General features: G+C 45.7%; 2 protein-coding genes across 2 annotated transcripts in view; both read left to right on the top strand.

Moving 5' to 3' along the window:
- Positions 1 to 24,567, top strand: part of LOC142296653 (protein FAM240B-like) — an 81,509-nt gene extending 56,942 nt beyond the window's left edge. Inside the window, exon 3 of the mRNA XM_075340522.1 lies at positions 24,187 to 24,567. Within this exon, the coding sequence (XP_075196637.1) occupies positions 24,187 to 24,310 (124 nt within the window). The 3' untranslated portion in view covers positions 24,311 to 24,567. The remainder of the gene's footprint in view (positions 1 to 24,186) is intronic.
- LOC142303400 (uncharacterized) lies at positions 2,636 to 8,234 on the top strand. The gene is made up of 4 exons (XM_075344723.1): positions 2,636 to 2,828; positions 3,527 to 3,677; positions 3,776 to 4,205; positions 8,223 to 8,234. Exons 1-4 carry the CDS (start codon positions 2,642 to 2,644, stop codon positions 8,232 to 8,234), a joined length of 780 nt encoding a protein of 259 aa, XP_075200838.1. The 5' UTR covers positions 2,636 to 2,641.
- Positions 24,568 to 24,879: the final 312 nt, after the last annotated feature.

The following is a 24,879-nucleotide window of genomic DNA, read 5'->3' as shown; positions in this document are numbered from 1 at the left end:
TTTAAAGTTTGTAACGGGAATTTGCCATGTACCTCCACTCACCCATGGTAACACACTTCTGGACTTTGGCTAATCGCTGGACTGCTCCTCCTTCTCCTCATACGCCATCATGGTGACCGTTACAATAGTTAAGCCGTTGTTTCAGGTATACCCCCAGTGGTAAATTTTTTCGCCCATTCTTTCTGAATGGGCATTACAACGACAGGAGACCCGCTCCTTTGCAATGGGAACAATGTTTTGAGGCCCTCATGCACATCTCTATCCAGGGACAATGTGGAGCCTCCAAATTTTTGGCTGCCCTGCCTAAGGGCTATACTACAATAGACCCACTTCCTTACAATGGGCACTTCATGTTTACAGGCCATCATGCACGTCTCTATCCAGGGACAATATGGAGCCTGACGCTGCCACCGACTGCCACACACATGCTGTTTTTAAATGCAAGCACGGACGCAATAAGAACCTAACTGGTTTTTAGGAGCGACAATTACTGAGAAGTCTGACACTATCAGACACTGCTGACTGACGTGTATTATACACTAGACTTGTGCGTTATATAATAGTTTGTGCAAAACACGCACCTGTACGCTGCCACCGACAGACACACACGTGCTGTTCTTAAATGCAAGCACGGACGCAATAAGAACCTAACTGGTTTTTAGGAGCGACAATTACTGAGAAGTCTGACACTATCAGACACTGCTGACTGACGTGTATTATACACTAGACTTGTGCGTTATATAATAGTTTGTGCAAAACGCGCACCTGTACGCTGCCACCGACAGACACACACGTGCTGTTTTTAAATGCAAGCACGGACGCAATAAGAACCTAACTGGTTTTTAGGAGCGACAATTACTGAGAAGTCTGACACTATCAGACACTGCTGACTGACGTGTATTATACACTAGACTTGTGCGTTATATAATAGTTTGTGCAAAACGCGCACCTGTACGCTGCCACCGACAGACACACACGTGCTGTTTTTAAATGCAAGCACGGACGCAATAAGAACCTAACTGGTTTTTAGGAGCGACAATTACTGAGAAGTCTGACACTATCAGACACTGCTGACTGACGTGTATTATACACTAGACTTGTGCGTTATATAATAGTTTGTGCAAAACGCGCACCTGTACGCTGCCACCGACAGACACACACGTGCTGTTTTTAAATGCAAGCACGGACGCAATAAGAACCTAACTGGTTTTTAGGAGCGACAATTACTGAGAAGTCTGACACTATCAGCCACTGCTGACTGACGTGCATTATACACTAGACTTGTGCGTTATATAATAGTTTGTGCAAAACGCGCACCTGTACGCTGCCACCGACTGCCACACACGTGCTGTTTTTAAATGCAAGCACGGACGCAATAAGAACCTAACTGGTTTTTAGGAGCGACAATTACTGAGAAGTCTGACACTATCAGACACTGCTGACTGACGTGTATTATACACTAGACTTGTGCGTTATATAATAGTTTGTGCAAAACGCGCACCTGTACGCTGCCACCGACAGACACACACGTGCTGTTTTTAAATGCAAGCACGGACGCAATAAGAACCTAACTGGTTTTTAGGAGCGACAATTACTGAGAAGTCTGACACTATCAGACACTGCTGACTGACGTGTATTATACACTAGACATGTGCGTTATATAATAGTTTGTGCAAAACGCGCACCTGTACGCTGCCACCGACAGACACACACGTGCTGTTTTTAAATGCAAGCACGGACGCAATAAGAACCTAACTGGTTTTTAGGAGCGACAATTACTGAGAAGTCTGACACTATCAGACACTGCTGACTGACATGTATTATACACTAGACTTGTGCGTTATATAATAGTTTGTGCAAAACGCGCACCTGTACGCTGCCACCGACTGCCACACACGTGCTGTTTTTAAATGCAAGCACGGACGCAATAAGAACCTAACTGGTTTTTAGGAGCGACAATTACTGAGAAGTCTGACACTATCAGACACTGCTGACTGACGTGTATTATACACTAGACTTGTGCGTTATATAATAGTTTGTGCAAAACGCGCACCTGTACCCTGCCACCGACTGCCACACACATGCTGTTTTTAAATGCAAGCACGGACGCAATAAGAACCTAACTGGTTTTTAGGAGCGACAATTACTGAGAAGTCTGACACTATCTGGACTGTTTTAGGCCTGCGCCACACATCCGTGCCTCCGGTACGTTTTTGGCATTTTTTGCACGTACCGGAGACACGTGCTGATGTTGACATACTATTTTTAATCTAAAAAGCCTCACGTCAGTGTTTGCGCACGGAGCGTGTGTCCGTTCCGTGCGTACGTTTGAGCGTGTCGAAAAAGCGCTGACATGTCCGTTTTCCACCGGCATCACGTCCTCACGGATCCATTAAATCCTATGGGTCCGTGTTTACACGTACGTGATACGGATGGCCTCCGTATGCTATCCGTGTGGTCCGTGTCCGTGTTTTAATTAGAAAGTTTGTTACACTCTGAAATACTTTCAGGTGGCGTAGCTAACATATTTTTTTGCACAAAACTAACTGTGCATTTGCAGAAGGAGTGAGCAAGCAAGAAGTTGTAGTTCTGTGTATTGCAAGATCTATTTTGAGCAAACTTTCGTCTTCGAAATATAATAATGGCACCACGGGTGGACACGGAGAAACTTATAACAGCTGTCGAGACTCACCCACCATTATGGGATACACGTGTAGATGGTTACCATGACCGACTGACAGTTGAGCGCCATTGGAATCAAGTAGCTGAGGAAGTGTACCCCAATAATGCATGGTCTAGATGTTCTCCTGCAAAGCGTGCTAAATATGGTAAGTTGTTGTATTTTTTTATAGTTATTTATTTAATATCTATATTTGGATTTTTTCATACTTTCAAACTGTGATTGTTTTGGCATAGTTATGTTGTCTTTTAGTGTAAAATCCTATGAGAAGAATTGGTATATGTACTACTCAATATATTGAGTTCCTGTACAATTTTTTCATAGTATCACCAAACTTTCATAAGTGTCAAAAATCAAAGTATACTTAAATTTGTAATCTGACTTGGAATTCTTCATGAATTTACTTAATTAACTGATTAAACTGTCATGTGTTTTTAAATTCCCTGTTGTATTAGTCTAAATTTAGTATCACAATTGAAAATCTTGTATTTTTTTTTTTTTTAAATAAAATTGTTTAAAATGACATGTCAATATCATTACCTACATGTATCAAATAATATTTCTAGTAATTGATAGCCAAATGTCATTGCAAAAACACCAAATTATAATTTAAATATAGATGACAATTACTTAAAATATAATTATTCAGAAATATTATTTGGTTATGTGTGAATGTCTAAACATGTTTTTGAATGAAGAATATCTAAATAAATTATATTTAATCCAAAGTATTTGACCAACATAATTGTGTTAAATTGTATATTACATTTCGCAAACATTATTTAAATTAATGTGTGCAGATTTATGGAGAATGTTGCAAGTGACATATTATTTTATTTTCCACAGTTGACTTGGTAAAAAGGCGTTGGCGTTCAGCCCGTGATCAGTACCGAAGGGAGTACAACCCTATACCATCCTCATCCAGCCAAGGCCGCAAACGCAGATATATTTATTATGAACAAATAAGCTTCCTAGCACCCATCTTAGAAGTTACACAGTAAGTTTTTGTTTTTTTTTTAAAAAAAAAAAACCCCCTGAAGATAATTGGACAAAGATAAATGTTAAGATTGTAATATGTTTTTTCATTTCTTATAGAACGGAGGATAATCTTGACGAATCAGATGATGAACCAACAGCAGGTCCCTCTGCTACAGCCACCTCAGCATCAGAACAAGAACCTGCCAGAGAAGACATTGAAATTCCTGAGACTCAACAAGATGCAGCAAATGAATCACATGAGGGTGGGACAGAGAGTGCACAAACCAACACCCAAGGCTCATCAACGCAACAAACAACCACACCAGCTACACAATCAACACAAACAAATGTACTTCCACGTTTTGCACCACAACCTCTACGTGCAAGAAGAATCCGCAGACCTGAGGAAATGAGATCCTTACCGGAAATAATTGACACACGCATTATTCACATAATGAACACTTTAATTCCAGAAACAGATGCCGAGCGTTTTTGTCGGTCTTTATCTACTAGCTTAACCAAAATTCCTTCAGATAGGCAGGAACGTGTAAGAGCTGCTAGGCTTACCCTACTGTCAGCTAGTCAGGCAGAACAGGAACCAGTGAGAGTGTATGAGGCCATAGAAAATTGGCGTACCATTATGCAACAACATACAGTCCCAAACACAACAGACAATCAAAATACAATTTCAACACAAACAACAATGGCAACTGTAATAGTCAATAATCCACTATTACAACAATCTGGACAACCTTCAATTGCTTCAAGTACGTTATTCCCAACACCAATTAGACAAGGGTATGTTGCAACCAATACTGGTGCCTTAAGCACTGTACAAAGTGCTACCTCACAGCAACCCATGAACTATATGAATTTACAACCAACTCAAACTACTAGTTACTTTACTCAACCCACAAATATTGGTGGTTTACCTAATTTGTTTCCAGGTTCAACATACCCACAATCATTCATGATGCCTCATTATCCAATCTCAACTATGTTACCTACACCACACTTACAAACATCAGTCAACTATCCTCAAGGTCAACAACATACACACACACAATACCCAATTACCCATGTAGATCCACAGGTGTACTCAACCACAGGCAATGTGTTGGGACAAACCAGCATGCAACAGACTGTTCCACACACTACTGTAGCTAGTAATAGGAATGTTGTTCAGCAAACAACTGCTTCCATTCCTGAAAATACCATTTCTGAGGCCACACAAAACAACATACTCAGCAACACTCAGGTTACTTCACTAGAAGATCTTGTTGACTTGTGATGCACATTTTTGTTAATCTTAACAATCAAACAACAAATCTGATGAATGTGTCAAAATGTTAAAAAAGAGGGATTTCCAAAAATGTGCAAACTCTGAGTTGAAAAGATTTAAAAAACATGTGTGATTATACTTAGTGACGGATCACATATATGTTTTATGGCCTTTATTTTTGTAATTTTATGAACACATTTTTACCCAACCAATTTGATGGTTAGATTAGTTCTAATATTCTGAAAACACAGTTTACAATTTTTTGGTCTATGTCAATGTCCAACATGATAGCAACTTAATTGCCCGACATTTTTCAACATTGTAAGCAATGCACACATTTTCTTTACTATTACTCTTGTATGTAAAGTATATTTTGTATGTTATGAAGAATACCATCAAAATTTACATTTAGAAAAATTTAACACAAGATGAACAATATGTACATTTTTAATGTGGATGTGAAAAAATAACATCCTTACTTTATGGATTAATATGCTTATTCTTAATAAAAGATTCTGTTTTTGAAGAAAAGAAACATGTTTATTATTGATATTTATTAATAATATTGCATTTTTTCAATAGACGATTAACATTATTAATGTTGTAAGTTTAAAATAAGTTTCCTAAAACGTGATAGTAACACAGAAATGTACATACACATACATACAACATTCAGAAAACCATGTTGCTAACAGAAATGTCAGTTTATGATTAACGCATTTGCCCTTTAATACTAGTTCGATTTAAGCTCTTAGATGTTGAGAAAATTTAACCAAGTTCCTATAATAAAAAAAATTTATATTTTTATCAACAAAAAACCATCACAATCTTAACAATCATCACTATTATTAGTATCATCAAAACAATTAAAGTAATCAGTAAATAAATTTCTAATTTGTAAACCAGATGTCACGGAATTATGAGACATAGGTTCACCTGTGGGATTAACAACATGGTTTATCTGAAATTCATCATCCACATAAGTTCCTCCTTCATGTATCCGACAGTAATTGTGAAGCACTATGGTAGCCTTGAGTACAGATGTGACAAAGGTTGGCTGCAACTGAATCGTTGTCTGATAAATGCGCCATTTGTTAGCTAAAATACCAAATGCACACTCCACATAACGTCTTGCTTTAGTTAGCCGATTATTAAAGTACTGTTTCCTGTCATCAATGGATCTCCTTGGATATGGTCGCATAACATGTTTGGATAATGCAAATCCTGCATCTGCTACCATCACATATGGTGCCAACGGTCCAGATGTACCAGGTAGGGCAACTGGAGGGGGGATCAATAATGAATTTTCTTGCAGGCGTTGGGCTAATCTTGATGAACGGAAAATACGGGCATCTGAGGCACTACCATAGGCCCCAATGTCTGCATAAATAAAACGGTATTCTGTGTCAACCAATGCCAAAATAACAACGGAAAAAAACTTATGAAAATTGAAATAACGTGACCCAGAGTTTGGTGGCTTTTTAACTCTGAAATGCTTGCCATCCAAAGCTCCTATGCAGTTAGGAAAGTCAACAGAGTCCTTGAAGCCCTTAGAGATTTTCAACCAATCTTCTCTGTTTGGCTGAGGCATCATTTCTTCTTTTAAATGTTGCCATATCATGTCGCATGTGTGACGTACTATAACGGCAATGGTTGATCGACCCAACAAAAAATCAAAATGTAAAGCACTAAAAGATTGACCAGTCGCCAAGAATCTATGAAAACAAGACAAACAATGATTTACAATTAACACTATGTTTTTTTAAATTAAAACAATCATAAGAAAACAGAAACATTGAATCAAAAATGAGATTAGATCAATAAAGATCAATTACACATTTCAATGTGAAAAATAACACATTTACACAAATTACAAAAATAACAAATATAATACCTCAGAGTCACCATAAATCTCTCCTCTGGGGAAATGGAAAGCCGCATCCAAGTGTCCTGATGTTGCAAATGAGGTCGTAAAATATTTAGTAAGTAATCAAAACTCTCAACTGACAACCGGCAGTATGAAAAAAACTTATCTGGGAAATTCCGTAACTCAAAAAATAAAGTATGGAAATGACCATGCATAGGCCGCATCATCATTAGTGGATGCACCCACAATCTGGTTCTTCTTACATTATCATATTGCAACATGTGGCGTCGAACGCCAAAACGACGAGATATAATCCAACATAAAAACACTAAGGCCTCCGTGGATAATGGCATTGCGACAATTTTGTCTCAACACATAGGTGCTCCAAGGCATAATACAAGCAGGAAACAGTTTATAGTTAACTTATATTTATGTCCTAATCACATACACCTATGTGTCATTTAATTCCAAGTAATCACCATTATCTCAATGTGTGAAACATGTGAAACACGCACAAAAAACGGACTGCACACGGAACACACACTGACGTATTTCACGCACAGGAAAACGCACACACGTACACACGTATGACACACGATATGCATACGGACACCACACGGAGGGGAAAAACGGACTGCAAATACGGAACACGGACACAAAAAACGGACTACACCAAACGTACGTTTTTTACACGTGAGTGTGGCAGAGGCCTTAGACTGTGTACACCAGCCCCAGATATGATGAAGGCTGGTATACGGTCACCACTAGGAATGGCTATATACCCTGCCTGCCTGCCTGCCTGCCTGTATACTGCTACAATAGTCCTGACAAGGACTCTTCTGGTCACTAGCCTGTATTCCGACCTGGCTATACCCTGCCTGTATATAGCAACAATAGTCCTGAGAAGGACTCTGCTACTGTACTCCGAGCTGGCTATACCCTGCCTGCCTGTATACAACTAGAATAGTCCTGAGAAGGACTTTTGGTCACACTGTTTGCAGCCCTGCAACTGAAAAAGCTATAAAGGGCCGCAAAGCTTTCCCTGAATCAGCGACACTCTCCCTGCACTGACTGTCTGGATAGCTGTGAGCAGAGCACAGCGCGCCGGCCGGTATAAAGGCTTGGTCACGCTGTGCAGGCCGGCTAATCACTGCAATTCCACAACTAACAGGGCTGTGGCATTGCAGTGGTCTGCCAGCCAATCCCTGCATGAGGGCTGGCTCTCAAAAGAGCGCCAACATGCAGAAATGAAGACCACGAGTACAGCACGAGTATCGCGAGATTACTCGGTCCCCGCCGAGCAGCCCGAGTACAGCGATACTCGTGCGAGTACCGAGTAGTTACAAGCATGCTCGCTCATCACTAGCTAGCTTCACTACTGTGTATAATTTTAACCTCTGTATACTCAAATTCAGGCAAACTCATAAATAATGTTGAGATATATGACAATCAATATCACTAAAAAGAGTTGCCAGACCAAACAACACAGAAAGAGGCGTCAATCATAAATAGGAACAATCTCACCGGTAATAGAGCTAAGACCTGGTGAGGTGGTTCAAAGATGAAGGATGCAGGATCTGCAAGGGGGAGCCATGTTAGACAGATACACAATACCCCTCAATAATGATCCGCAGTAGACGTGATCCTGGATCTTCCTACGCGTGCCGTTGGTGGACTCATCAGGGGAGCTTTGACTCAAATAGAGCACAAGATAAACCTCAGTGTTGACACCCTTGAAATTGTTCCATAAAATGAAGTATTTATCCCAGAAAATTATTGCAATTGCACATGTTTTGTTACACATAGAAAAAAAGGCAAATTGAACATAATTTCACATAAAACTCCAAAAATGGTCTGGGCAAATTTGTTGACACCTTTCCAAAATTGTGTTCCATCCTCGTATATATGTCTCCCATCCTGGGTTCATTCCTGGTATAAATGTCCCCCTTCTGCCACTGTTCTTTGACATATTTTAAAAAAAAAAAGCATTCTACTAAGCCTTCTCACAATTTCTGGCATCCTCCTCTGTAGCCAGCACAGGGGCCAGCAGCTGACATCAGCATACCTGCTATGTTAAAGCTTGATGTCACTGGCATGCGACGCCAACATCATATGCCAACATTGACTTCAATTGCCGACCTCTAATTGGCCAATTGTGTGTATTGTGTGATGCCTTGGCAAAACCAGGTAGTCACAGTTAGGCCCCCGCATTACACCGTTCCCTCACTAGGAAAAACACAGCCAACCAGAAACCCTAGTCAGCCCCCTTAGGGAAAGACAGATACAACAGTGCGCGTGACCAGGCAGTTGGGACACGCCCACCCAGGGGTCTAGACAGCTCGGGGTGGGAAAAACAGCAGAAATAGTTTGGAGTTCAGTTTAGAGAGGAGTGTGGGCTGGAGCTAAGTGTAGCTCCAGCAAGGAAGTTCAAGTTGAACGGTACCAGGGTAGGAGCCCTGGTGCCACTGGCTAGGAGGCGGACGGTGGTCTCCGTCAGCAGGAGATGGGAAGACGGCTCTGCAGAACTGAGGTGGACTGGGACAGGGTTGTAGCCCGCCGGTACCGATACGGGGAACCAACCCGGGAACCGTAGCACAAAGGGGGGTACTCGGACCCTAAAGCCAGAAACCGGAACCAAGCGGACTGGTTAATTCACCGATTGAGGCCAGGACTAGAGGTCCTGTCCCACCCAAAGTCCCTCATAGAAGACAACAGCCCACCGATTAGGGATAAGAGGTCACTGCCAGGGCCCATAGATCCCAAGGGCCAGCGTCTGCGGGCATGGCTCTTTAGGCAACAACCAGCCAGGAGCGGACTCCTGAGTTTCACACTAGGAAAGTCCACCTTACACAAAGCAGTGCAGTAAAAGGCTAGAGACCACCAGCCGAATGGGGGACCCGAACTCAACTGGCCACGGCACTGGCCACCATCACCTTGGTTTATCAGAGACTTGTGTGTTTTACTAACAGTGAGTACACCAGCACCCCCTGCGGTCGCCATCCCCTGCAGCGAGCCACCGGACCTCGGGGCCACCATCCCTGCCCACGGAGGGGTTAACAACTTGCTGCACAACATCTCCCCCGAGTGCCCCATAACAGCAGCGGTGGTGTCCCACCTCACCACACACCGTAGGTGGTGTCATGAACTTACTACGGCCTAGCCCGTACATCTACGTCCCCCCATTTATTCGGCGTGTCTGCGAGACCCCCGGGTCCAGAGACCCTCGAGCCACCACCCCTGAAGGCCCGGATTCGAGGAGCGCCAGCTCCAGGCACGGGGGCGGCACAATTGCGGTGTAGAGACCCTTTGAAATTAGTTTCCTAAACCAGATGGCCTCTTCAATAAAATCTACTGTTGGCTATCTTTAGTTTAGTGCATTTGATATTGAAAAGTGGTTATGGAAAATGACTAGAGATATCTGTCATCTGCAATTTAATATTACTTTATCTAAACCTCTTATGCCTCTCTGATTATTTGTGTGTCAGTCTACAAACATATGAACTTGGAATATGGCAATGCTGTCTGAAAAGCACACACGCATTTAGCGGGCCATTATATGTTTCCTTTGCTGGGCACCTATGTACCCTCATATAAACCCAACAGAAAAAGAGATCCAAATGTTTTCAAAGCTAAACAGCAGAAACTACCATGTTTTAACAAAAATAAGCCCTCCCCTAAAAATAAGTCCTAGCAGGAATTTTCAGCATTAAGCAATTGGTATCGCCGGATGTGGTGGCTGAGTGAGTGTGTGTGATCTGAAGTGTGATTGTGTGTGTGACCCAATGTGTGTATGTGTATGAGTATGAGTGTGTGTGCAATCTGATGTACATGAGTGTCGGCCAGAAGGAGGGGTGGAGCGCTGTGGAGCATACTTGCTGGGAGCGCCCATCGAAGATCGTAGGAAGACCTGAGAACCACGCAGATGTCCGGGGTCTGGTAAGTATGATTCTCCTGAGAAGGGGGATCTGCTTTTTTAGGGGATAAACCTACACAATACTTTGTTTCCCCAAGAATAAGACCTACCCAAAAATAAGCCCTAGCACTTTTTTGGGGGAAAAAAAAAGTGTCTTATTTTTGGAAAAACCCGGTATTGCATTTTTCCGTACGTCTTCCCCACATTAAATGAGTTCCTCAAGTTAGCAAATCTATTTAATGAATATTTTTTCCTGAAGTGGAGCAGTAAGGAAATGTAACAGTTATTAACAGAATTATGGCCAATCTCAGTGTCTCGACTGCAAGATACCATTTTATCAAGAATGGATTATCCAAAACTAAGAACCCTTTTAAAGGGAACCTAGAATGTAAAAAACACTATTAATCTGCAGATGTAGGGTTAATCTGCAATCTAATAGCGTTCTTGTGCTGTTCGGCCACTGTACTGAAACTTTGGCTACCTGGAGGAAGCGAGCTTTATTCCTCCCAGCAGCCTCTAGCTTTCAGTCATAGATATGCAGCCAGAGCAGGTTCAATCACCACCCAATTTGTAGTGAGCAACTGTAATCCCACACCGGCATTGATTGACACCGGCTCCACACTGATGAGCCGGAAGGCAGTCAGTGCCGCCGCTCACTATATTAACCCACATCTACAGGTAAATAGCGTATTTTTACATGACAGGTTCCCATTAAGTTCCAAAAAGGCAGGTGTCAGAATCTATATGTGGTTGTCCTGGGTTCTCGTTGCTCCTCATAAAATAATTCTTGACCTTTATGCTGGTAATGTGATGAGGCATAGGACACCATGCTCTTACATTCTGTCAATGTCCTAAATAGGAGGCTTTCTAAAGGTAAAAGAGACGTGGCAGAAAGATATAGGTTCGGCCTGGGGATCCATCAGTTTATTGCCATCTAATCTAAACCAAAATTGCCTAGTAAGCAGCTTGCCTTTTGCTAGAAAGCTCTAGGGCCTTGCCATCTTAATTCTTAAAATTAATTTCACGTTAATGTTCACGCATCATAAAATTAATATTATCTGTCATCAAGCTAAGTGCATAATCATAAGGATTAAAACTTCGGTCTTAAATATGAACTAAGAGACAAACATTTGTAGGATGACTTTATCCCCGGTGAAGGAGCCTTTACTATTTCCCCATTCATCCCTCTACCTTCCATGTATTAGTCTCACTGTCAGTGTTCTTTCACGTGAGGCATTCTCCCTCCCGCATTACATTGCATTTTTCCATCTTTTTATCAAACACTCCCCTAAATATAGCACATTTCTATCAGAACAAGTCTACCGTGTGTGAAAGAACACCATCTGTCAGTACAGTTTTATTTAGTCTACATGTGTGATATTATTTATAGCGGCAGTGGAGGCCATACATGATGGTAGACGGCTTGTGGTTAATTAAGAAAAATGAAAAAAAATTATTTATAGAGCATGTATACAGTATGTAAGTGTAAATGTCTCGTGTACAGAATATATATATGCTACGTCTGTACCAGTGTGACCGCCTGACCTATGGTTGTGATCCCTTGGTCCCAATTTTGCCACTTGTGTTTTCACATCTCATCGTCATTAGCAAACAAGGGAAACATAGTTAGCTGATGATACATGATATCCATTTGTGCGAGCCTTCTGCGAGCTTCACATACGGATGATTCTGCTGACAGCAAGTCTTGTAATAGGTAATATGTATTAGTGTTATGCTACACTTCAAGCTGCAGCCAATTCTCACACATAGTATCCGGTTACCTAATTTATTTAAATGCAAAGCTTGGTGACAAGAATTGCTCTTCAATCAACGAGACGTGGTCATTTCATCCATTCTCTCCGAGCGCCGTTTGATAAGAGAGTGTTCACTGTAATTCAATGTCATGCTGTCATAGTTCACCTGAAAAGTACTGATCACTGCTGCAAATGAATATAGAAAGAAGACAGCAGTTGTTAAAGTTGCAGTTGAAGAAGCACTTGCAAAAAGGTTTTATTTCATGAACCTGTCTAAATAGGTGTGAGTGTAAGTGAAATAAAATACTAGAAAATGCACACTGTAAAAAGCCAACAATGTATAAAGGGAACTTTGGTACTGCATTACTGCTATAAGAATATATGAAAAAAGAGATATTTAGCTTATGTATTGGCCAATGCATGTAGGACCAGAACCAACGGCAAGGTAATCTCTGTAATCTGGGAACCTGTAACGTCCGGGTGGTGGAATCTCTGGACCGTACACCGGTTTCCCTTGAGGAGGCAGCCAGGCAGGTCACCCCGCCAGAGGGTCTGGGTGCACGGCAGCCGAAGCACTATTGGTAGTCGGACAGTCCGTATGGGAGCAGGAAAGGTGGATGGAGTTCTGGACGGTGGTCCGGGTGACGAGGCTCAGAGTCCGGGGCCAGGTGGTAAGGTCCGGCGGGATCCGGGACTTGCTGAGCGATGGGACGGGTCACCAAACGGAGCCAGGGACTGGAGACTGGCGGAGCTGTAGAGATGGTGGAACATCCGCCGAAGTCACCGTCAGGGTATAGGGATGAGCGTGGTTCGGAGCGGCTGGCGTGGCAGGACAGGCTCTACGAGACAGGACAGGGTTAATGCAGGCAAGGTACAAGGCAAAGCAATAGGGGACCTGAACACTAGCTTACTAAACACGTAGAACAGGCCCCGCCCACCAGGAATGAGAAACCTTATATACCCTGTACCTTTCTATGCAATATCCTGTTTCTGGGTGCTAGCCCTTTAAGAAAGGGTCAATGACCGCGCGCGCGCCCTAATGCGCATGCGCGAGGCCCGTGTGCCAGAAGCCAGTCCAGGAAGCGGTGAGGAGGAGGCAGGAGCGCCCGGCTGGGAGTCCCACCTCGCAGAGGAGCGCCGGGAGCGGGGAGCTGGACGCGTGGAGGCTGCAGGCGGGGACGAGGAGACCGGGACCGGAGTGGTGAGCAGGGGACGCCGCCGGGGAGCGGGAAGCGGGCCACGGGGACCGGAGAACGGGACAAGGGGACCGGGAAGCGTGACAGAACCTAACCTAAATGCCACTATTTAGGTTAAAAACATCCGTGTCTGGGAAAATGCCACTATTTGGACTACAAACCTCCATGTATGGACAGCTAGACTCCTGCTATAAAGGTTATGAACACAGCCAGGTCTTAGGGCGGAGTGCTCAGTCAGAAAGAGCACTCCGCCCTATAACCTGGCTGTGTGCATAACCTTTATATCAAGAGTCTAGCTGCCCATACATGGAGGCTTGTAGTCCAAATAGTGACATTTGCCCAAACACGGATGTTTTTAACCTAGATAGTGGCATTTAGGTTTGGTTCCTGGATTACAGAGATTACCTTGCCGTTGGTTTCAAGGCTTACATGCATTGGCCAATACATAAATCAAATATCTATTTTTTTCATATATTCTTATAGCAGTAATGCAGTACCAAAGTTCCCTTTATACATTGTTGGCTTTTTATAGTGTGCAGCTGTATATATTTTCTATGTTTTTTTCGGCTGGCACCTATACACACTTGCTGGATGTGCGGGTTAGTTTTTTTCAAATATTTGAAATAAAATACTAACTGAACGCCATATCCCCCGATTTCCAGCAATGCTCTGATCCTCTTATAACACATGTGATTTAAAATTCTGCCTTGCCAGCTCAAACTGATGCTGCTTTTACAGTTTAAGTCTATGGAGCTGACTCGCCCACCCCAGGGCTATGGGACACCCGGTGCCGGGCCGGACTAGTCCGGTGGTAGTCAGTGGTGGCTGAGCCCGGCTCCGTGGCCCTGGTGGGTGTCAGTAGAATATGTGGCTTGCTTGTTAATGGTTGTGTTCGTGACGCCACCTGTGGTATGCGGCTATTAAGCCGCCGCTGCTGTGTGAGGCCTCCGGGATGATGATATAGCAGCTATGGTAGTACTGCTCCCCACAGGTGGAGCAATGCCCGGGGCACAGTTGGTGCTTGTGGAAGTCTATGGTGCTGTGTGACTAACACGGTGCAGGGCCGACAAGCAATGAAAGAAACAGGCACAAACAGTAGTCTCTTTACCTTCTCCTCTTTTACTCGGCAGAAACTTAGTCCAGGGAGACCGTCACAGATGGTAAAGATGGTCCGGCCGGCCTGGAAGTGCCTGGGGTGATCTTTGGCCAGTTGAGTATGAGGCCTACTCCTTAATCTTTCTCTGCTGTTTTAGGACACTGCACTTTGGGTTTGCAATTGCCCTCTTGCTGCTGGGACTTGTTGTTCGTCCCCTTTTCTGTGTGGTAGACTGCGCAGGCCCTCTCTGGTGCTTCTCTGCTGGAGCCCACACCAGGCCCTTGGAATGCAGCTGTACCTTCAGATTACTTCTGGGACAGGGGGCTTGCAGCTCTCCTGCCCTCCGGATTCAGCTACCAGGGATGGATTTTATGCCCTGGCAACTACAGACTCCGATGTCCGAGTCTCTGCTGTGCCTCTCTGCTCCCCTTGCTTCCCTGGGCCAAGCTATCCAAGCTCTAGGCCCCAGTTTCACAAGGCAGCACTACTCTGCGTCTGCACTCTTTCACTCCTGTCTCCAGACTAACTACCACTTCCTCCTTCCAGCCAGACTTAAGGAATGCTCCCTGAAGTTCCAGGTTCAGAGCTCCCCCTGCTGGCCGGAGGGAGAACTGCGGTTGGTGTTACACTTACTGGCCAATAGATCTCCCAATTACCTCCAGGCTCAGCATTAACCCTTTGGGAGGGCAATGCTGTTGTGGCGACCAGGTCCTGGGGCGCCACACTCCCCCTTAGTTAAATTCAGTACTCCCGGACTGTAGAAACAAACATGACAAGTTAGAACATTTCATCCCATTATGGGAGGCGCAAATACTTTAACGTTACAAACTTAAACATTACTATAAGAGTCCAGTGTGGCTCCCTGCCGGGTGTCCATTACACTGCTCCATGGGGGACCCGCCGCGTTCAAACCCCCAACGTAGGGCTCGTTTTCCCACTGATCATCCAATTTATGCGTCCTCCGTTTCTTCTTGAGGACTTGTTCTCCAGGTGCTAAGGGAGTTGCTGGGGCGGTTTGATTGTAATGCTGCTCTTGTCTCGTTCTTGCTTGAGACAGGCTCCTCTCTACGCACTCCTGGACCTTACGGTACCGCTGCTGCCGTTCTGTATCCCAATCTTCTATTTCTTGAACCGCCTCGGGCGACACAGTCCCCATCTCAAAGTCTACAGGCAACTTGCCAGGTCTGGCTCGCATCAGGTAAGCGGGGCTGCAGTTGGTCGAATTCACTGGGATATGGTTGTACAGGTCTACCAGATCGGGCAACTTTTCTGGCCATTGGTTCCTTTCCTCCAGCGGTAGGGTCTTCAGCATATCAATAACCACATGGTTCATTTTCTCGCACAGTCCATTGGTTTGGGGGTGGTACGGTGTGGTTCGGATTTTCTTACAACCGTACATGTTACAGAACTCTTGGAACACTTCAGCCTCGAATGCAGGACCCTGATCAGTCAGTACCCTTTCCGGATAGCCGTGAGGTCGACAAAAGGATGCCTGGAACGCTCTAGCTGCTGTCCTGGCTGTCTGGTCCTTCACAGGCACTACTACCAGGAAACGAGAGTAATGGTCCACAATGGTGAGGGCGTACACATAGCCTGACCGGCTTGGTGTTAACTTCACGTGGTCCAGGGCCACCAACTCCAGGGGCTGCTTCGTGACAATTGGCTGTAGGGGAGACCTTTGGCTGGCATCATCCTTCCGCCTCAGGTTACACGGGCCACAGTCTCGGCACCACTTCTCGATCATCTTTCTCATGTGCACCCAATAGAACCGATCACGGAGTAGGGCCTCCAACTTCTTCCACCCGAAGTGTCCTGCGTTATCATGATACGCTGCTAGGACCATTGGAGCATCCCTCTGCGGAACCACTATCTGCCAGACAAGTTCATTTGTTCGCCAGTTGACATATCTCTTGCAGAGCTTGCCTTGGTAGGTGAACAGTCGTCCCCTCTCCTTCCACAGCTGCTGGGCTTCCTCTGGAGCGTCTGGGCCAAGATGGGTCTCAGCTTGCGCTAGCTTCTCTTTGACCAATCGCACGGCCGGGTCACCGTTCTGTGTTTCTTCCCAATTATGGTGGAGTAATGGGTTGACCGAGACCTCGTGCTGGCTTGAGCGCTTCACTCCCACCGCATGCTCACACTGGGAGACACCTTGGTGATGGAAAGCCGGTAACTCTATCTCTTCGAGTTCATCCATGTCTTCTCCAGACTCGGGTAAGTGAGGCATTCTGGACAGCGCATCAGCATTGTTATTCTTCTTGCCAGCCCGATACTTGATGGTAAAGTCAAAGTTAGACAGCCGGGCCATCCATCGCTGTTCCATCGCACCTAACTTGGCTGTTGCCAGGTGTGTCAACGGATTGTTGTCCGTGAAGATGGTGAACTTGGCCGATGCCAGATAGTGCTTGAAGCGTTCAGTCACTGCCCAAACAATAGCGAGGAACTCCAGCTTGAAGGAACTGTAGTTTTCTGGATTCCTTTCTGTGGGCCGAAGCTTCCTACTGGCGTACGCTATCACCCTCTCTCTGCCTCCCTGTACCTGGGACAGAACTGCTCCCAGGCCCACGTTGCTGGCGTCTGTATACAGTACAAACTGTTGGCTGTAGTCAGGGTAGGCCAGAATTTCTTCTCCCGTGAGAGCCCCTTTCAGCCGGACAAAGGATGTTTCCAGTTGGCTGCTCCATTCAAATGGAGGGCTCTGCTTCTTAGCCTGCTTTGGCTGGCCCACCAGGAGATCTTGAAGGGGCGCTGCTATCTTGGTGAAACCATCAATGAACCTTCGGTAGTAGCCCACCAGTCCAAGGAACTGCCGCACCTCCTTCACTGTGGTGGGTCTTGGCCAGTCCTTGATTACAGTGACTTTCTCCGGATCAGGTGCCACACCTTCTGCGCTGACCACATGACCCAGGTACTGTACCTTTGGCTTCAAGAGGTGACATTTGGACGGCTTGATCTTCAGGCCATATTTCGACAAGGACTCAAACACTTCTGCTAAGTGCTTCAGGTGGTCCTCATAAGTCTTGGAGTAGACTATGACGTCATCCAGGTACAACAGCACGGTTTCAAAGTTGTGGTGGCCCAAGCAGCACTCCATCAACCTTTGGAATGTCCCTGGGGCGTTACAGAGCCCGAATGGCATACAATTGAACTCACAGAGGCCCATTGGTGTCGTGAATGCAGTCTTCTCCTTGTCCGCCTCTGCCACGGGAACCTGCCAATACCCACTGGTGAGATCCAAGGTGGAGAAATAGTTAGCTGACTTTAAGGCTGTTAGTGACTCCTCTATTCTGGGCAGTGGATAAGCATCTTTATGTGTAATGCGGTTAATTTGCCTGTAATCTACACACATTCTCATCGTACCATCTTTTTTCTTTACGAGCACTAGTGGAGCTGCCCAGGGGCTACAACTATCTCTGATAACCCCAGCCTCCTTCATTTCCCGTAACATTTCCTTGGCACACTGATACTGTGCGGGGGGTACAGGGCGGTATCTCTCTTTAATGGGATGATGATCACCCGTGGGGATTTGATGTTTAACCCCTTTCACCTGCCCAAAATCTAGGGGGTGTTTTCTGAAGACCCGCTCGTACTCCTGTACCACCCGGTAAACCCCATGCTTTTGGTGCGAGGGGGTGGAGTCGGTGCCTACATGTAATTTTTGGCACCAGTCTTCCGGCTGCCCCTTGGAGCCATTGTCTTCCGCCTGGTCGGACGGGATCAAGGGTTCCACTGCTTTAATGGTATTGTTGCTGACAGTGTACAGTTTTGCTACAGTGGCGTACCGGGGCAATTTGGCCTCCTTCTCCCCACAATTCAAGACACGGACGGGCACTCTCCCCTTCCGGACGTCCGCTACCCCTCTGGCTATCAGGACTCCAGGCCTACTGTCTGAATACACCGGTTCTACCAAGGCATGGTAATCCTGACCCTTGAGGCCTATTGCTGCCCGACACCATATCAACATTTCACTTCTTGGGGGTATTACAATGGGGAGGGGGTCACTTACCCTCACACTGCCAATTTCTCCTCTGGCTAGCTCTACCTGCTGCCTCCTCATCAGGGCTCTGATCTCCCTCTGTAGGACACGCTGCTGCCCGGAGCTGGCAGTTTCAGACGCCTGTTGCAACAAAATTATCACTTCGGCAATACAATTTTCTATCACATTTGTACCAAGGGTTAGCAGTGGGTCAGATTCTTTGCGATCAATATCTACAATTATCATCCCCTGACATGGCAATTCCACCCGCCCCACTTTAATGGTTACTTCTTTGTACCCAATTTGAGGTAAGGGCTGACCATTACTGGCCACAATTGTTAAATCATCATCTGGACCATGGTCAATGTCTGAATCAGCCCAATATCTTTTGTACAGTTTGTGGGGGATGGTTGTTACCTGGGACCCCGTATCCAGGAGGGCATTCAAAGGGATCCCATCCAGCACAATGGGAAGGACCGGTCGTCCTCCCACGTACTTGCTGCGGCTGGGGTTTGAGCCGGGCTTCCTTACACCTGGGGGTTGGCTCCTGGCCCCAGGCTCAGCCCGTTTAAAGGACAGCGTCGTGCAATGTGGCCCGCCTGGTTGCAGTGGCGGCAGATCGGTTGTCCTGTTGAATCATACCGGTCTGTGTCTCTGCCTCGGGTCGGCGGAACCCTCCTCTGTCGCATCCATGGGACGTCATCTGGGCTGGAGGCCAACTCGATTTTTGCAGGCGAGGGGGTCATTTGTAGAGACTGCACGGTCTTGGCAAGGGCAGCCACAGTCTTGGTCAGCTCCTGGAACTGCTGTCTGAGCTCTGCAGTGGGATCCTTATCCAGGGACTGCGCCTCAGCCCCTGCAGTGGCTCATGTTGCAGGCACCACCCCGGGGTACGTGATAGCAAGAGGCCGGAGGGGTACTGGGTCATTCGGTGTAGATTCTCTCAGTACCCTGATGGCCTGGTCCTTAAACTTGGCAAAGTCCAGAGCAGGGTTCTGCAGGACCAGGATACGCAGCTGGGTCCTGTGGGCATCTGACAGGAGCCCCTCTATGAACTGCTCAGTTAGGAGTTTGTCTTCTTCACGTACACTCTCTGGATCCACCTGTTTAACTGCTTTCAGGGCCTCCTGCAAGTTTAAGGCATAGTCCCTTATGCTGTCTGTGGCCCGCTGCTTGCACCCAAAGAATCTCATCTTTATCTCTGCTGCGGTGCGGGTGTCAAAAGTACTCTTTAGCTTGGCCAGTATCTGGGCTGCTGTCCCTTTATCTGTATCAGGCCAGGACTTCGCTTCACGCTGGGCTGCGCCGGCTAGCTGTCCCATTACTATGCCCACCTTCTGGCTCTCAGTCAGAGGATACACCCGGAACAAGCTGTGCAGGCTTTCTCTGAAGTCACTCAAGGTATGGGACTCCCCGGAGTACTGCGGCAGCCATTCTGCTCCCGGTATGTACGGCATGGTGATCGGCATTACCAGCGCTACAGTGGGGGCTGGGGCGACGGCGACTGGGACTACTTCGGTCGGTGCTGCGGCGCCTTGGGCGATGGCAGCCACCTGCTCTCCCTCGGAGTCGGACATCTTCCTCCCCCTTAGTGAACCTTACCAGGCTCCGTTCACTTTTCAAATTTTCCTCTGGGTCGCGCGGGGTTAACAGCGCTCTGCTCTGATGGCGCGCTCCCTTCGCGCTCTTTGTCAGGCACGCCCCCCTTCTTCCTGCGCTCGGCGCGGCTAATGGCGGCGGCAATTTACAACCAGTACACAGTCTTCAGGCGCACAGTACCCGGTGTGACCGGGCACGAAATCCTGTTCGTGACGCCAAAGTTGACTCGCCCACCCCAGGGCTATGGGACACCCGGTGCCGGGCCGGACTAGTCCGGTGGTAGTCAGTGGTGGCTGGGCCCGGCTCCGTGGCCCTGGTGGGTGTCAGTAGAATATGTGGCTTGCTTGTTAATGGTTGTGTTCGTGACGCCACCTGTGGTATGCGGCTATTAAGCCGCCGCTGCTGTGTGAGGCCTCCGGGATGATGATATAGCAGCTATGGTAGTACTGCTCCCCACAGGTGGAGCAATGCCCGGGGCACAGTTGGTGCTTGTGGAAGTCTATGGTGCTGTGTGACTAACACGGTGCAGGGCCGACAAGCAATGAAAGAAACAGGCACAAACAGTAGTCTCTTTACCTTCTCCTCTTTTACTCGGCAGAAACTTAGTCCAGGGAGACCGTCACAGATGGTAAAGATGGTCCGGCCGGCCTGGAAGTGCCTGGGGTGATCTTTGGCCAGTTGAGTATGAGGCCTACTCCTTAATCTTTCTCTGCTGTTTTAGGACACTGCACTTTGGGTTTGCAATTGCCCTCTTGCTGCTGGGACTTGTTGTTCGTCCCCTTTTCTGTGTGGTAGACTGCGCAGGCCCTCTCTGGTGCTTCTCTGCTGGAGCCCACACCAGGCCCTTGGAATGCAGCTGTACCTTCAGATTACTTCTGGGACAGGGGGCTTGCAGCTCTCCTGCCCTCCGGATTCAGCTACCAGGGATGGATTTTATGCCCTGGCAACTACAGACTCCAATGTCCGAGTCTCTGCTGTGCCTCTCTGCTCCCCTTGCTTCCCTGGGCCAAGCTATCCAAGCTCTAGGCCCCAGTTTCACAAGGCAGCACTACTCTGCGTCTGCACTCTTTCACTCCTGTCTCCAGACTAACTACCACTTCCTCCTTCCAGCCAGACTTAAGGAATGCTCCCTGAAGTTCCAGGTTCAGAGCTCCCCCTGCTGGCCGGAGGGAGAACTGCGGTTGGTGTTACACTTACTGGCCAATAGATCTCCCAATTACCTCCAGGCTCAGCATTAACCCTTTGGGAGGGCAATGCTGTTGTGGCGACCAGGTCCTGGGGCGCCACAGAGCCTCTTTCTGACGCTCTATATTCTCATATTGTAAAAATGACTTTTGGGTCACACATAGACCACAGTGTGAGCTGGCGAGACAGAATTTCAATCACATGTTAGAAGAGGATTAGAGCGGTGCTGGAAATTGGGTAAGATGGAGATCAGTAAGTATTTTATTTCACTTACACTACAGAACACCTATTTAGGCAGGATTAGCAGATTCTGGAAAAAATGCTTCTTTTATATCTTTTGGGGGTTAGTAATCTAATGTGAGTGGACAGAATAGTGACGTGTGACCAGGCAGATGCTTCAGACAACATAAATTCCTGCTTTGGTAATATTCTGGCCTGGCTCTAGAACTGTGTATTCTGGGTTTGCTGATGGATTTTCACTAAATGCTGAATCATTGTAAAGCACCAAATAGAGAAAAAATACTTTTATTAGTGAGTTTCATCTAAAGTTTTGTCAATTTTTGAAAAATTCCTAATCCAACCTACTGTAATTTAATCTTGTTATAGTATTTTCTGTCATATTTATAATTTTAAACTGGTGTGTGTGTGTGTGTGTGTGTGTGTGTGTGTCTGTATCTCTGTGTGCACGGTTCTGTGTGCACGGTTCTGTGTGCACGGTTCTGTGTGTCTGTGTGTTTGCATCTGTGCGTGTATGTCTGTGTCTGTATATTAGTGTGTGTGTGTGTGTGTCTTTGTATGTGTGTCTGTGTGTGTGTGTTTGTGTAGGTCTTTGTGTCTGTATATGTCTGTGTCTGCATTTGTGTCTGTGCATGTGTGTGTGTGTGTGTGTGTGAGTATGTGTGTGTGTGTGTCTGTGTATGTGTATGTAAGTATGTCTGTCTATGTGTTTGTGTGTGTGTGTTTGAGTGTGTGTTTGTGTCTGTGTGTCTGTGTATGTCTGTGTATGTATATCTGTGTGTGTGTCTGTGTATATGTGTGTCTGTGTGGTGTATGTGTGTCTGTATGTGTGTCTGTGAGTTTGTATGTCTGTGTTTGTGTGTGTGTGTGTGTGTGTGTGTGTCTGTATGTGTCTGTCTGTATGTGTCTGTCTGTGTTACATTATTTCTGTCCGCTACATGCTTTTTCTACTAGTTAGTCAATAAAAGCTTCTATGATGTCTCCCACATACAGTATAAGACATCACAGGTTCCTGCTAAACTCGTATGTAGCACTATCTCAGAAGAATCATCAGCATAGAGGATATTATACACCAACACTGAGCAGTGTAGCATTTAATCCTGATCTGGAATTGGGTAAACACTTACAAGAAAGCAGCATCATTAAACTCGGTTTCTCTCTCTCCCTCTTTTACCTTTGCTGCAACATGATGAATGTGCAGAGTCCCTGATTCCAGGAATGTGTCACTTAATAGGCTATGTAGTCTCAATAGGCTTGTTTTATCAGGAGATTATCACAAGAGAACTAGGTCTCTTGTGTAAACCAGTCAGGCTAATTTGTGTAACCCCGCCCCACCACTGATTGGCAGCTTCCTGCTAATGTACAGTGTACACAGGAACTTGCCAATTAGTGGTGAGGGCACGGTTATACAGGGTTCAGCATTCTGACCACTGCTACATCTACAGCTGAGAAAAGACTATATTATCAAAACTATACCAAGCAGTCAAATAAATGACAGATCACTGGAATCAGGTGCTTAGCACTTACAGCATGCTGGTCTCAGATTACATAGGAAAAATTTGCAGACAGATTCCCTTTAACTGGCAGCTGCCTCAGTGCGTTAGCGGTCCATCTTTCCTTAACATGGATTTGAACAAATTTGTTTTTTAAAAGAATGCTGAGCTCAGAAGGTAATGTTTGTTAAACGGAACCTGTCACTTAAAATATGCATTCTGACCTATCAGCAGACGCATGTGTGCCCTATTACACCTCCCTACCCATCCCTGTGTTATAAAATTGTATAATATGAAAGTAATAAAAAATGTTTTATTACCTTCATATTTCCTATGTAAATAGCAGGGAATATGGTCACAGGGGCGGCGCCTGGCCCTGCATACTTTCCGTGGTATTACGCCCCTGTGGGTGTGATACCATGGAGCCACATGAGCAATGTCCCCATCGCTCATTCTATCCTGCGTGCATTGTGGCAGGCTTCGTTTCCGTGTGTTCACGCGCTGGCTTCAGACGCGCACTGTGCATGCGCAGTGCGCGTCCGAAACTGACAAGGAAAACCCAGAAGAGAAGCCTGCCGCAATGATAAGTATAAACACGCACAGGATAGAATGAGGGACGGTGACGTCGCTCATGTGGCTCCATGGTATCACGCCAACAGGGGCGTAATACCACAGAAAGTATGCAGGGCAAGGCGCCGCCCCTGTGACCATATTCCCTGCTATTTACATAGGAAATATGAAGGTAATAAAACATTTTTTATTACTTTCATATTATACAATTTTATAACACAGGGATGGGTAGGGAGGTGTAATTAGGGCACACATGCGTTTGCTGATAGGTCAGAACGCATATTCTAGGTGACAGGTTCCCTTTAAAATCCCAGCAAAGTACCATGGTGAGATGTGAATTGTGTATGTCTTGCTTTATTTCAGATTACGAGAAGAATGGACCCAGAGGCTGCAATTCAGACTCAATATGTTACAGTCCCTACAAGAGGAACAGAAGAGACAACTTTACGGCAAAGAACCTGGTTCTAATCCAAATACAGCAGCTTAAACTCATGGAAGACAAGTCACCAGCACTGACAAATCCCATCCATTAATTAGTATGCTAAACTGAGGCCTGCGTGGCTGATATCACAAATGCTGATGGTGTTAATTGGCATTAGACATAGTATCTAAATATAGTAAAGCTAACTTTTTTTCTAATTATTCTGACATTGTTATTATCAGAATTAATCAGATATTTCACATAGAAGTCTATTGCAAATACAGGAGACGCAGTATATAGGACTGAATAAATTATAAACCAAAGCTCCTTCTCCATGCATATTTATAAGGTGTGCAATGTCCTTTTGTCATTAACAACCAAATTAAGAAACTCTTGCGTGCGCTGATAGATGAATTTTCAGCTATGAATTAGTTTTGCTTCTAGGTGAGAGAAATGAAGAGTGATGCCTTAGGCCCTGTTGTGCCGCCGTGCCCTGCCACTCTTTGTTCTATCTTTGTACTGTGTTTGCTTCTGGCACAGAAATGCTATGGGGGCATTAATATACCACACTATAAGCACGCGCAGCAGGCCCTGTGACAGGCGCTTTCTAGTCTTTAAACGGTATACACAAAATA

Source organism: Anomaloglossus baeobatrachus, chromosome 1, assembly GCF_048569485.1.
Source record: "Anomaloglossus baeobatrachus isolate aAnoBae1 chromosome 1, aAnoBae1.hap1, whole genome shotgun sequence".
In the NCBI taxonomy this organism is placed as follows: Eukaryota; Metazoa; Chordata; class Amphibia; order Anura; family Aromobatidae; genus Anomaloglossus; species Anomaloglossus baeobatrachus.
The sequence above is the reverse complement of the archived record's forward strand: the minus strand, read 5'-3'. Positions and strand labels throughout refer to the sequence as shown.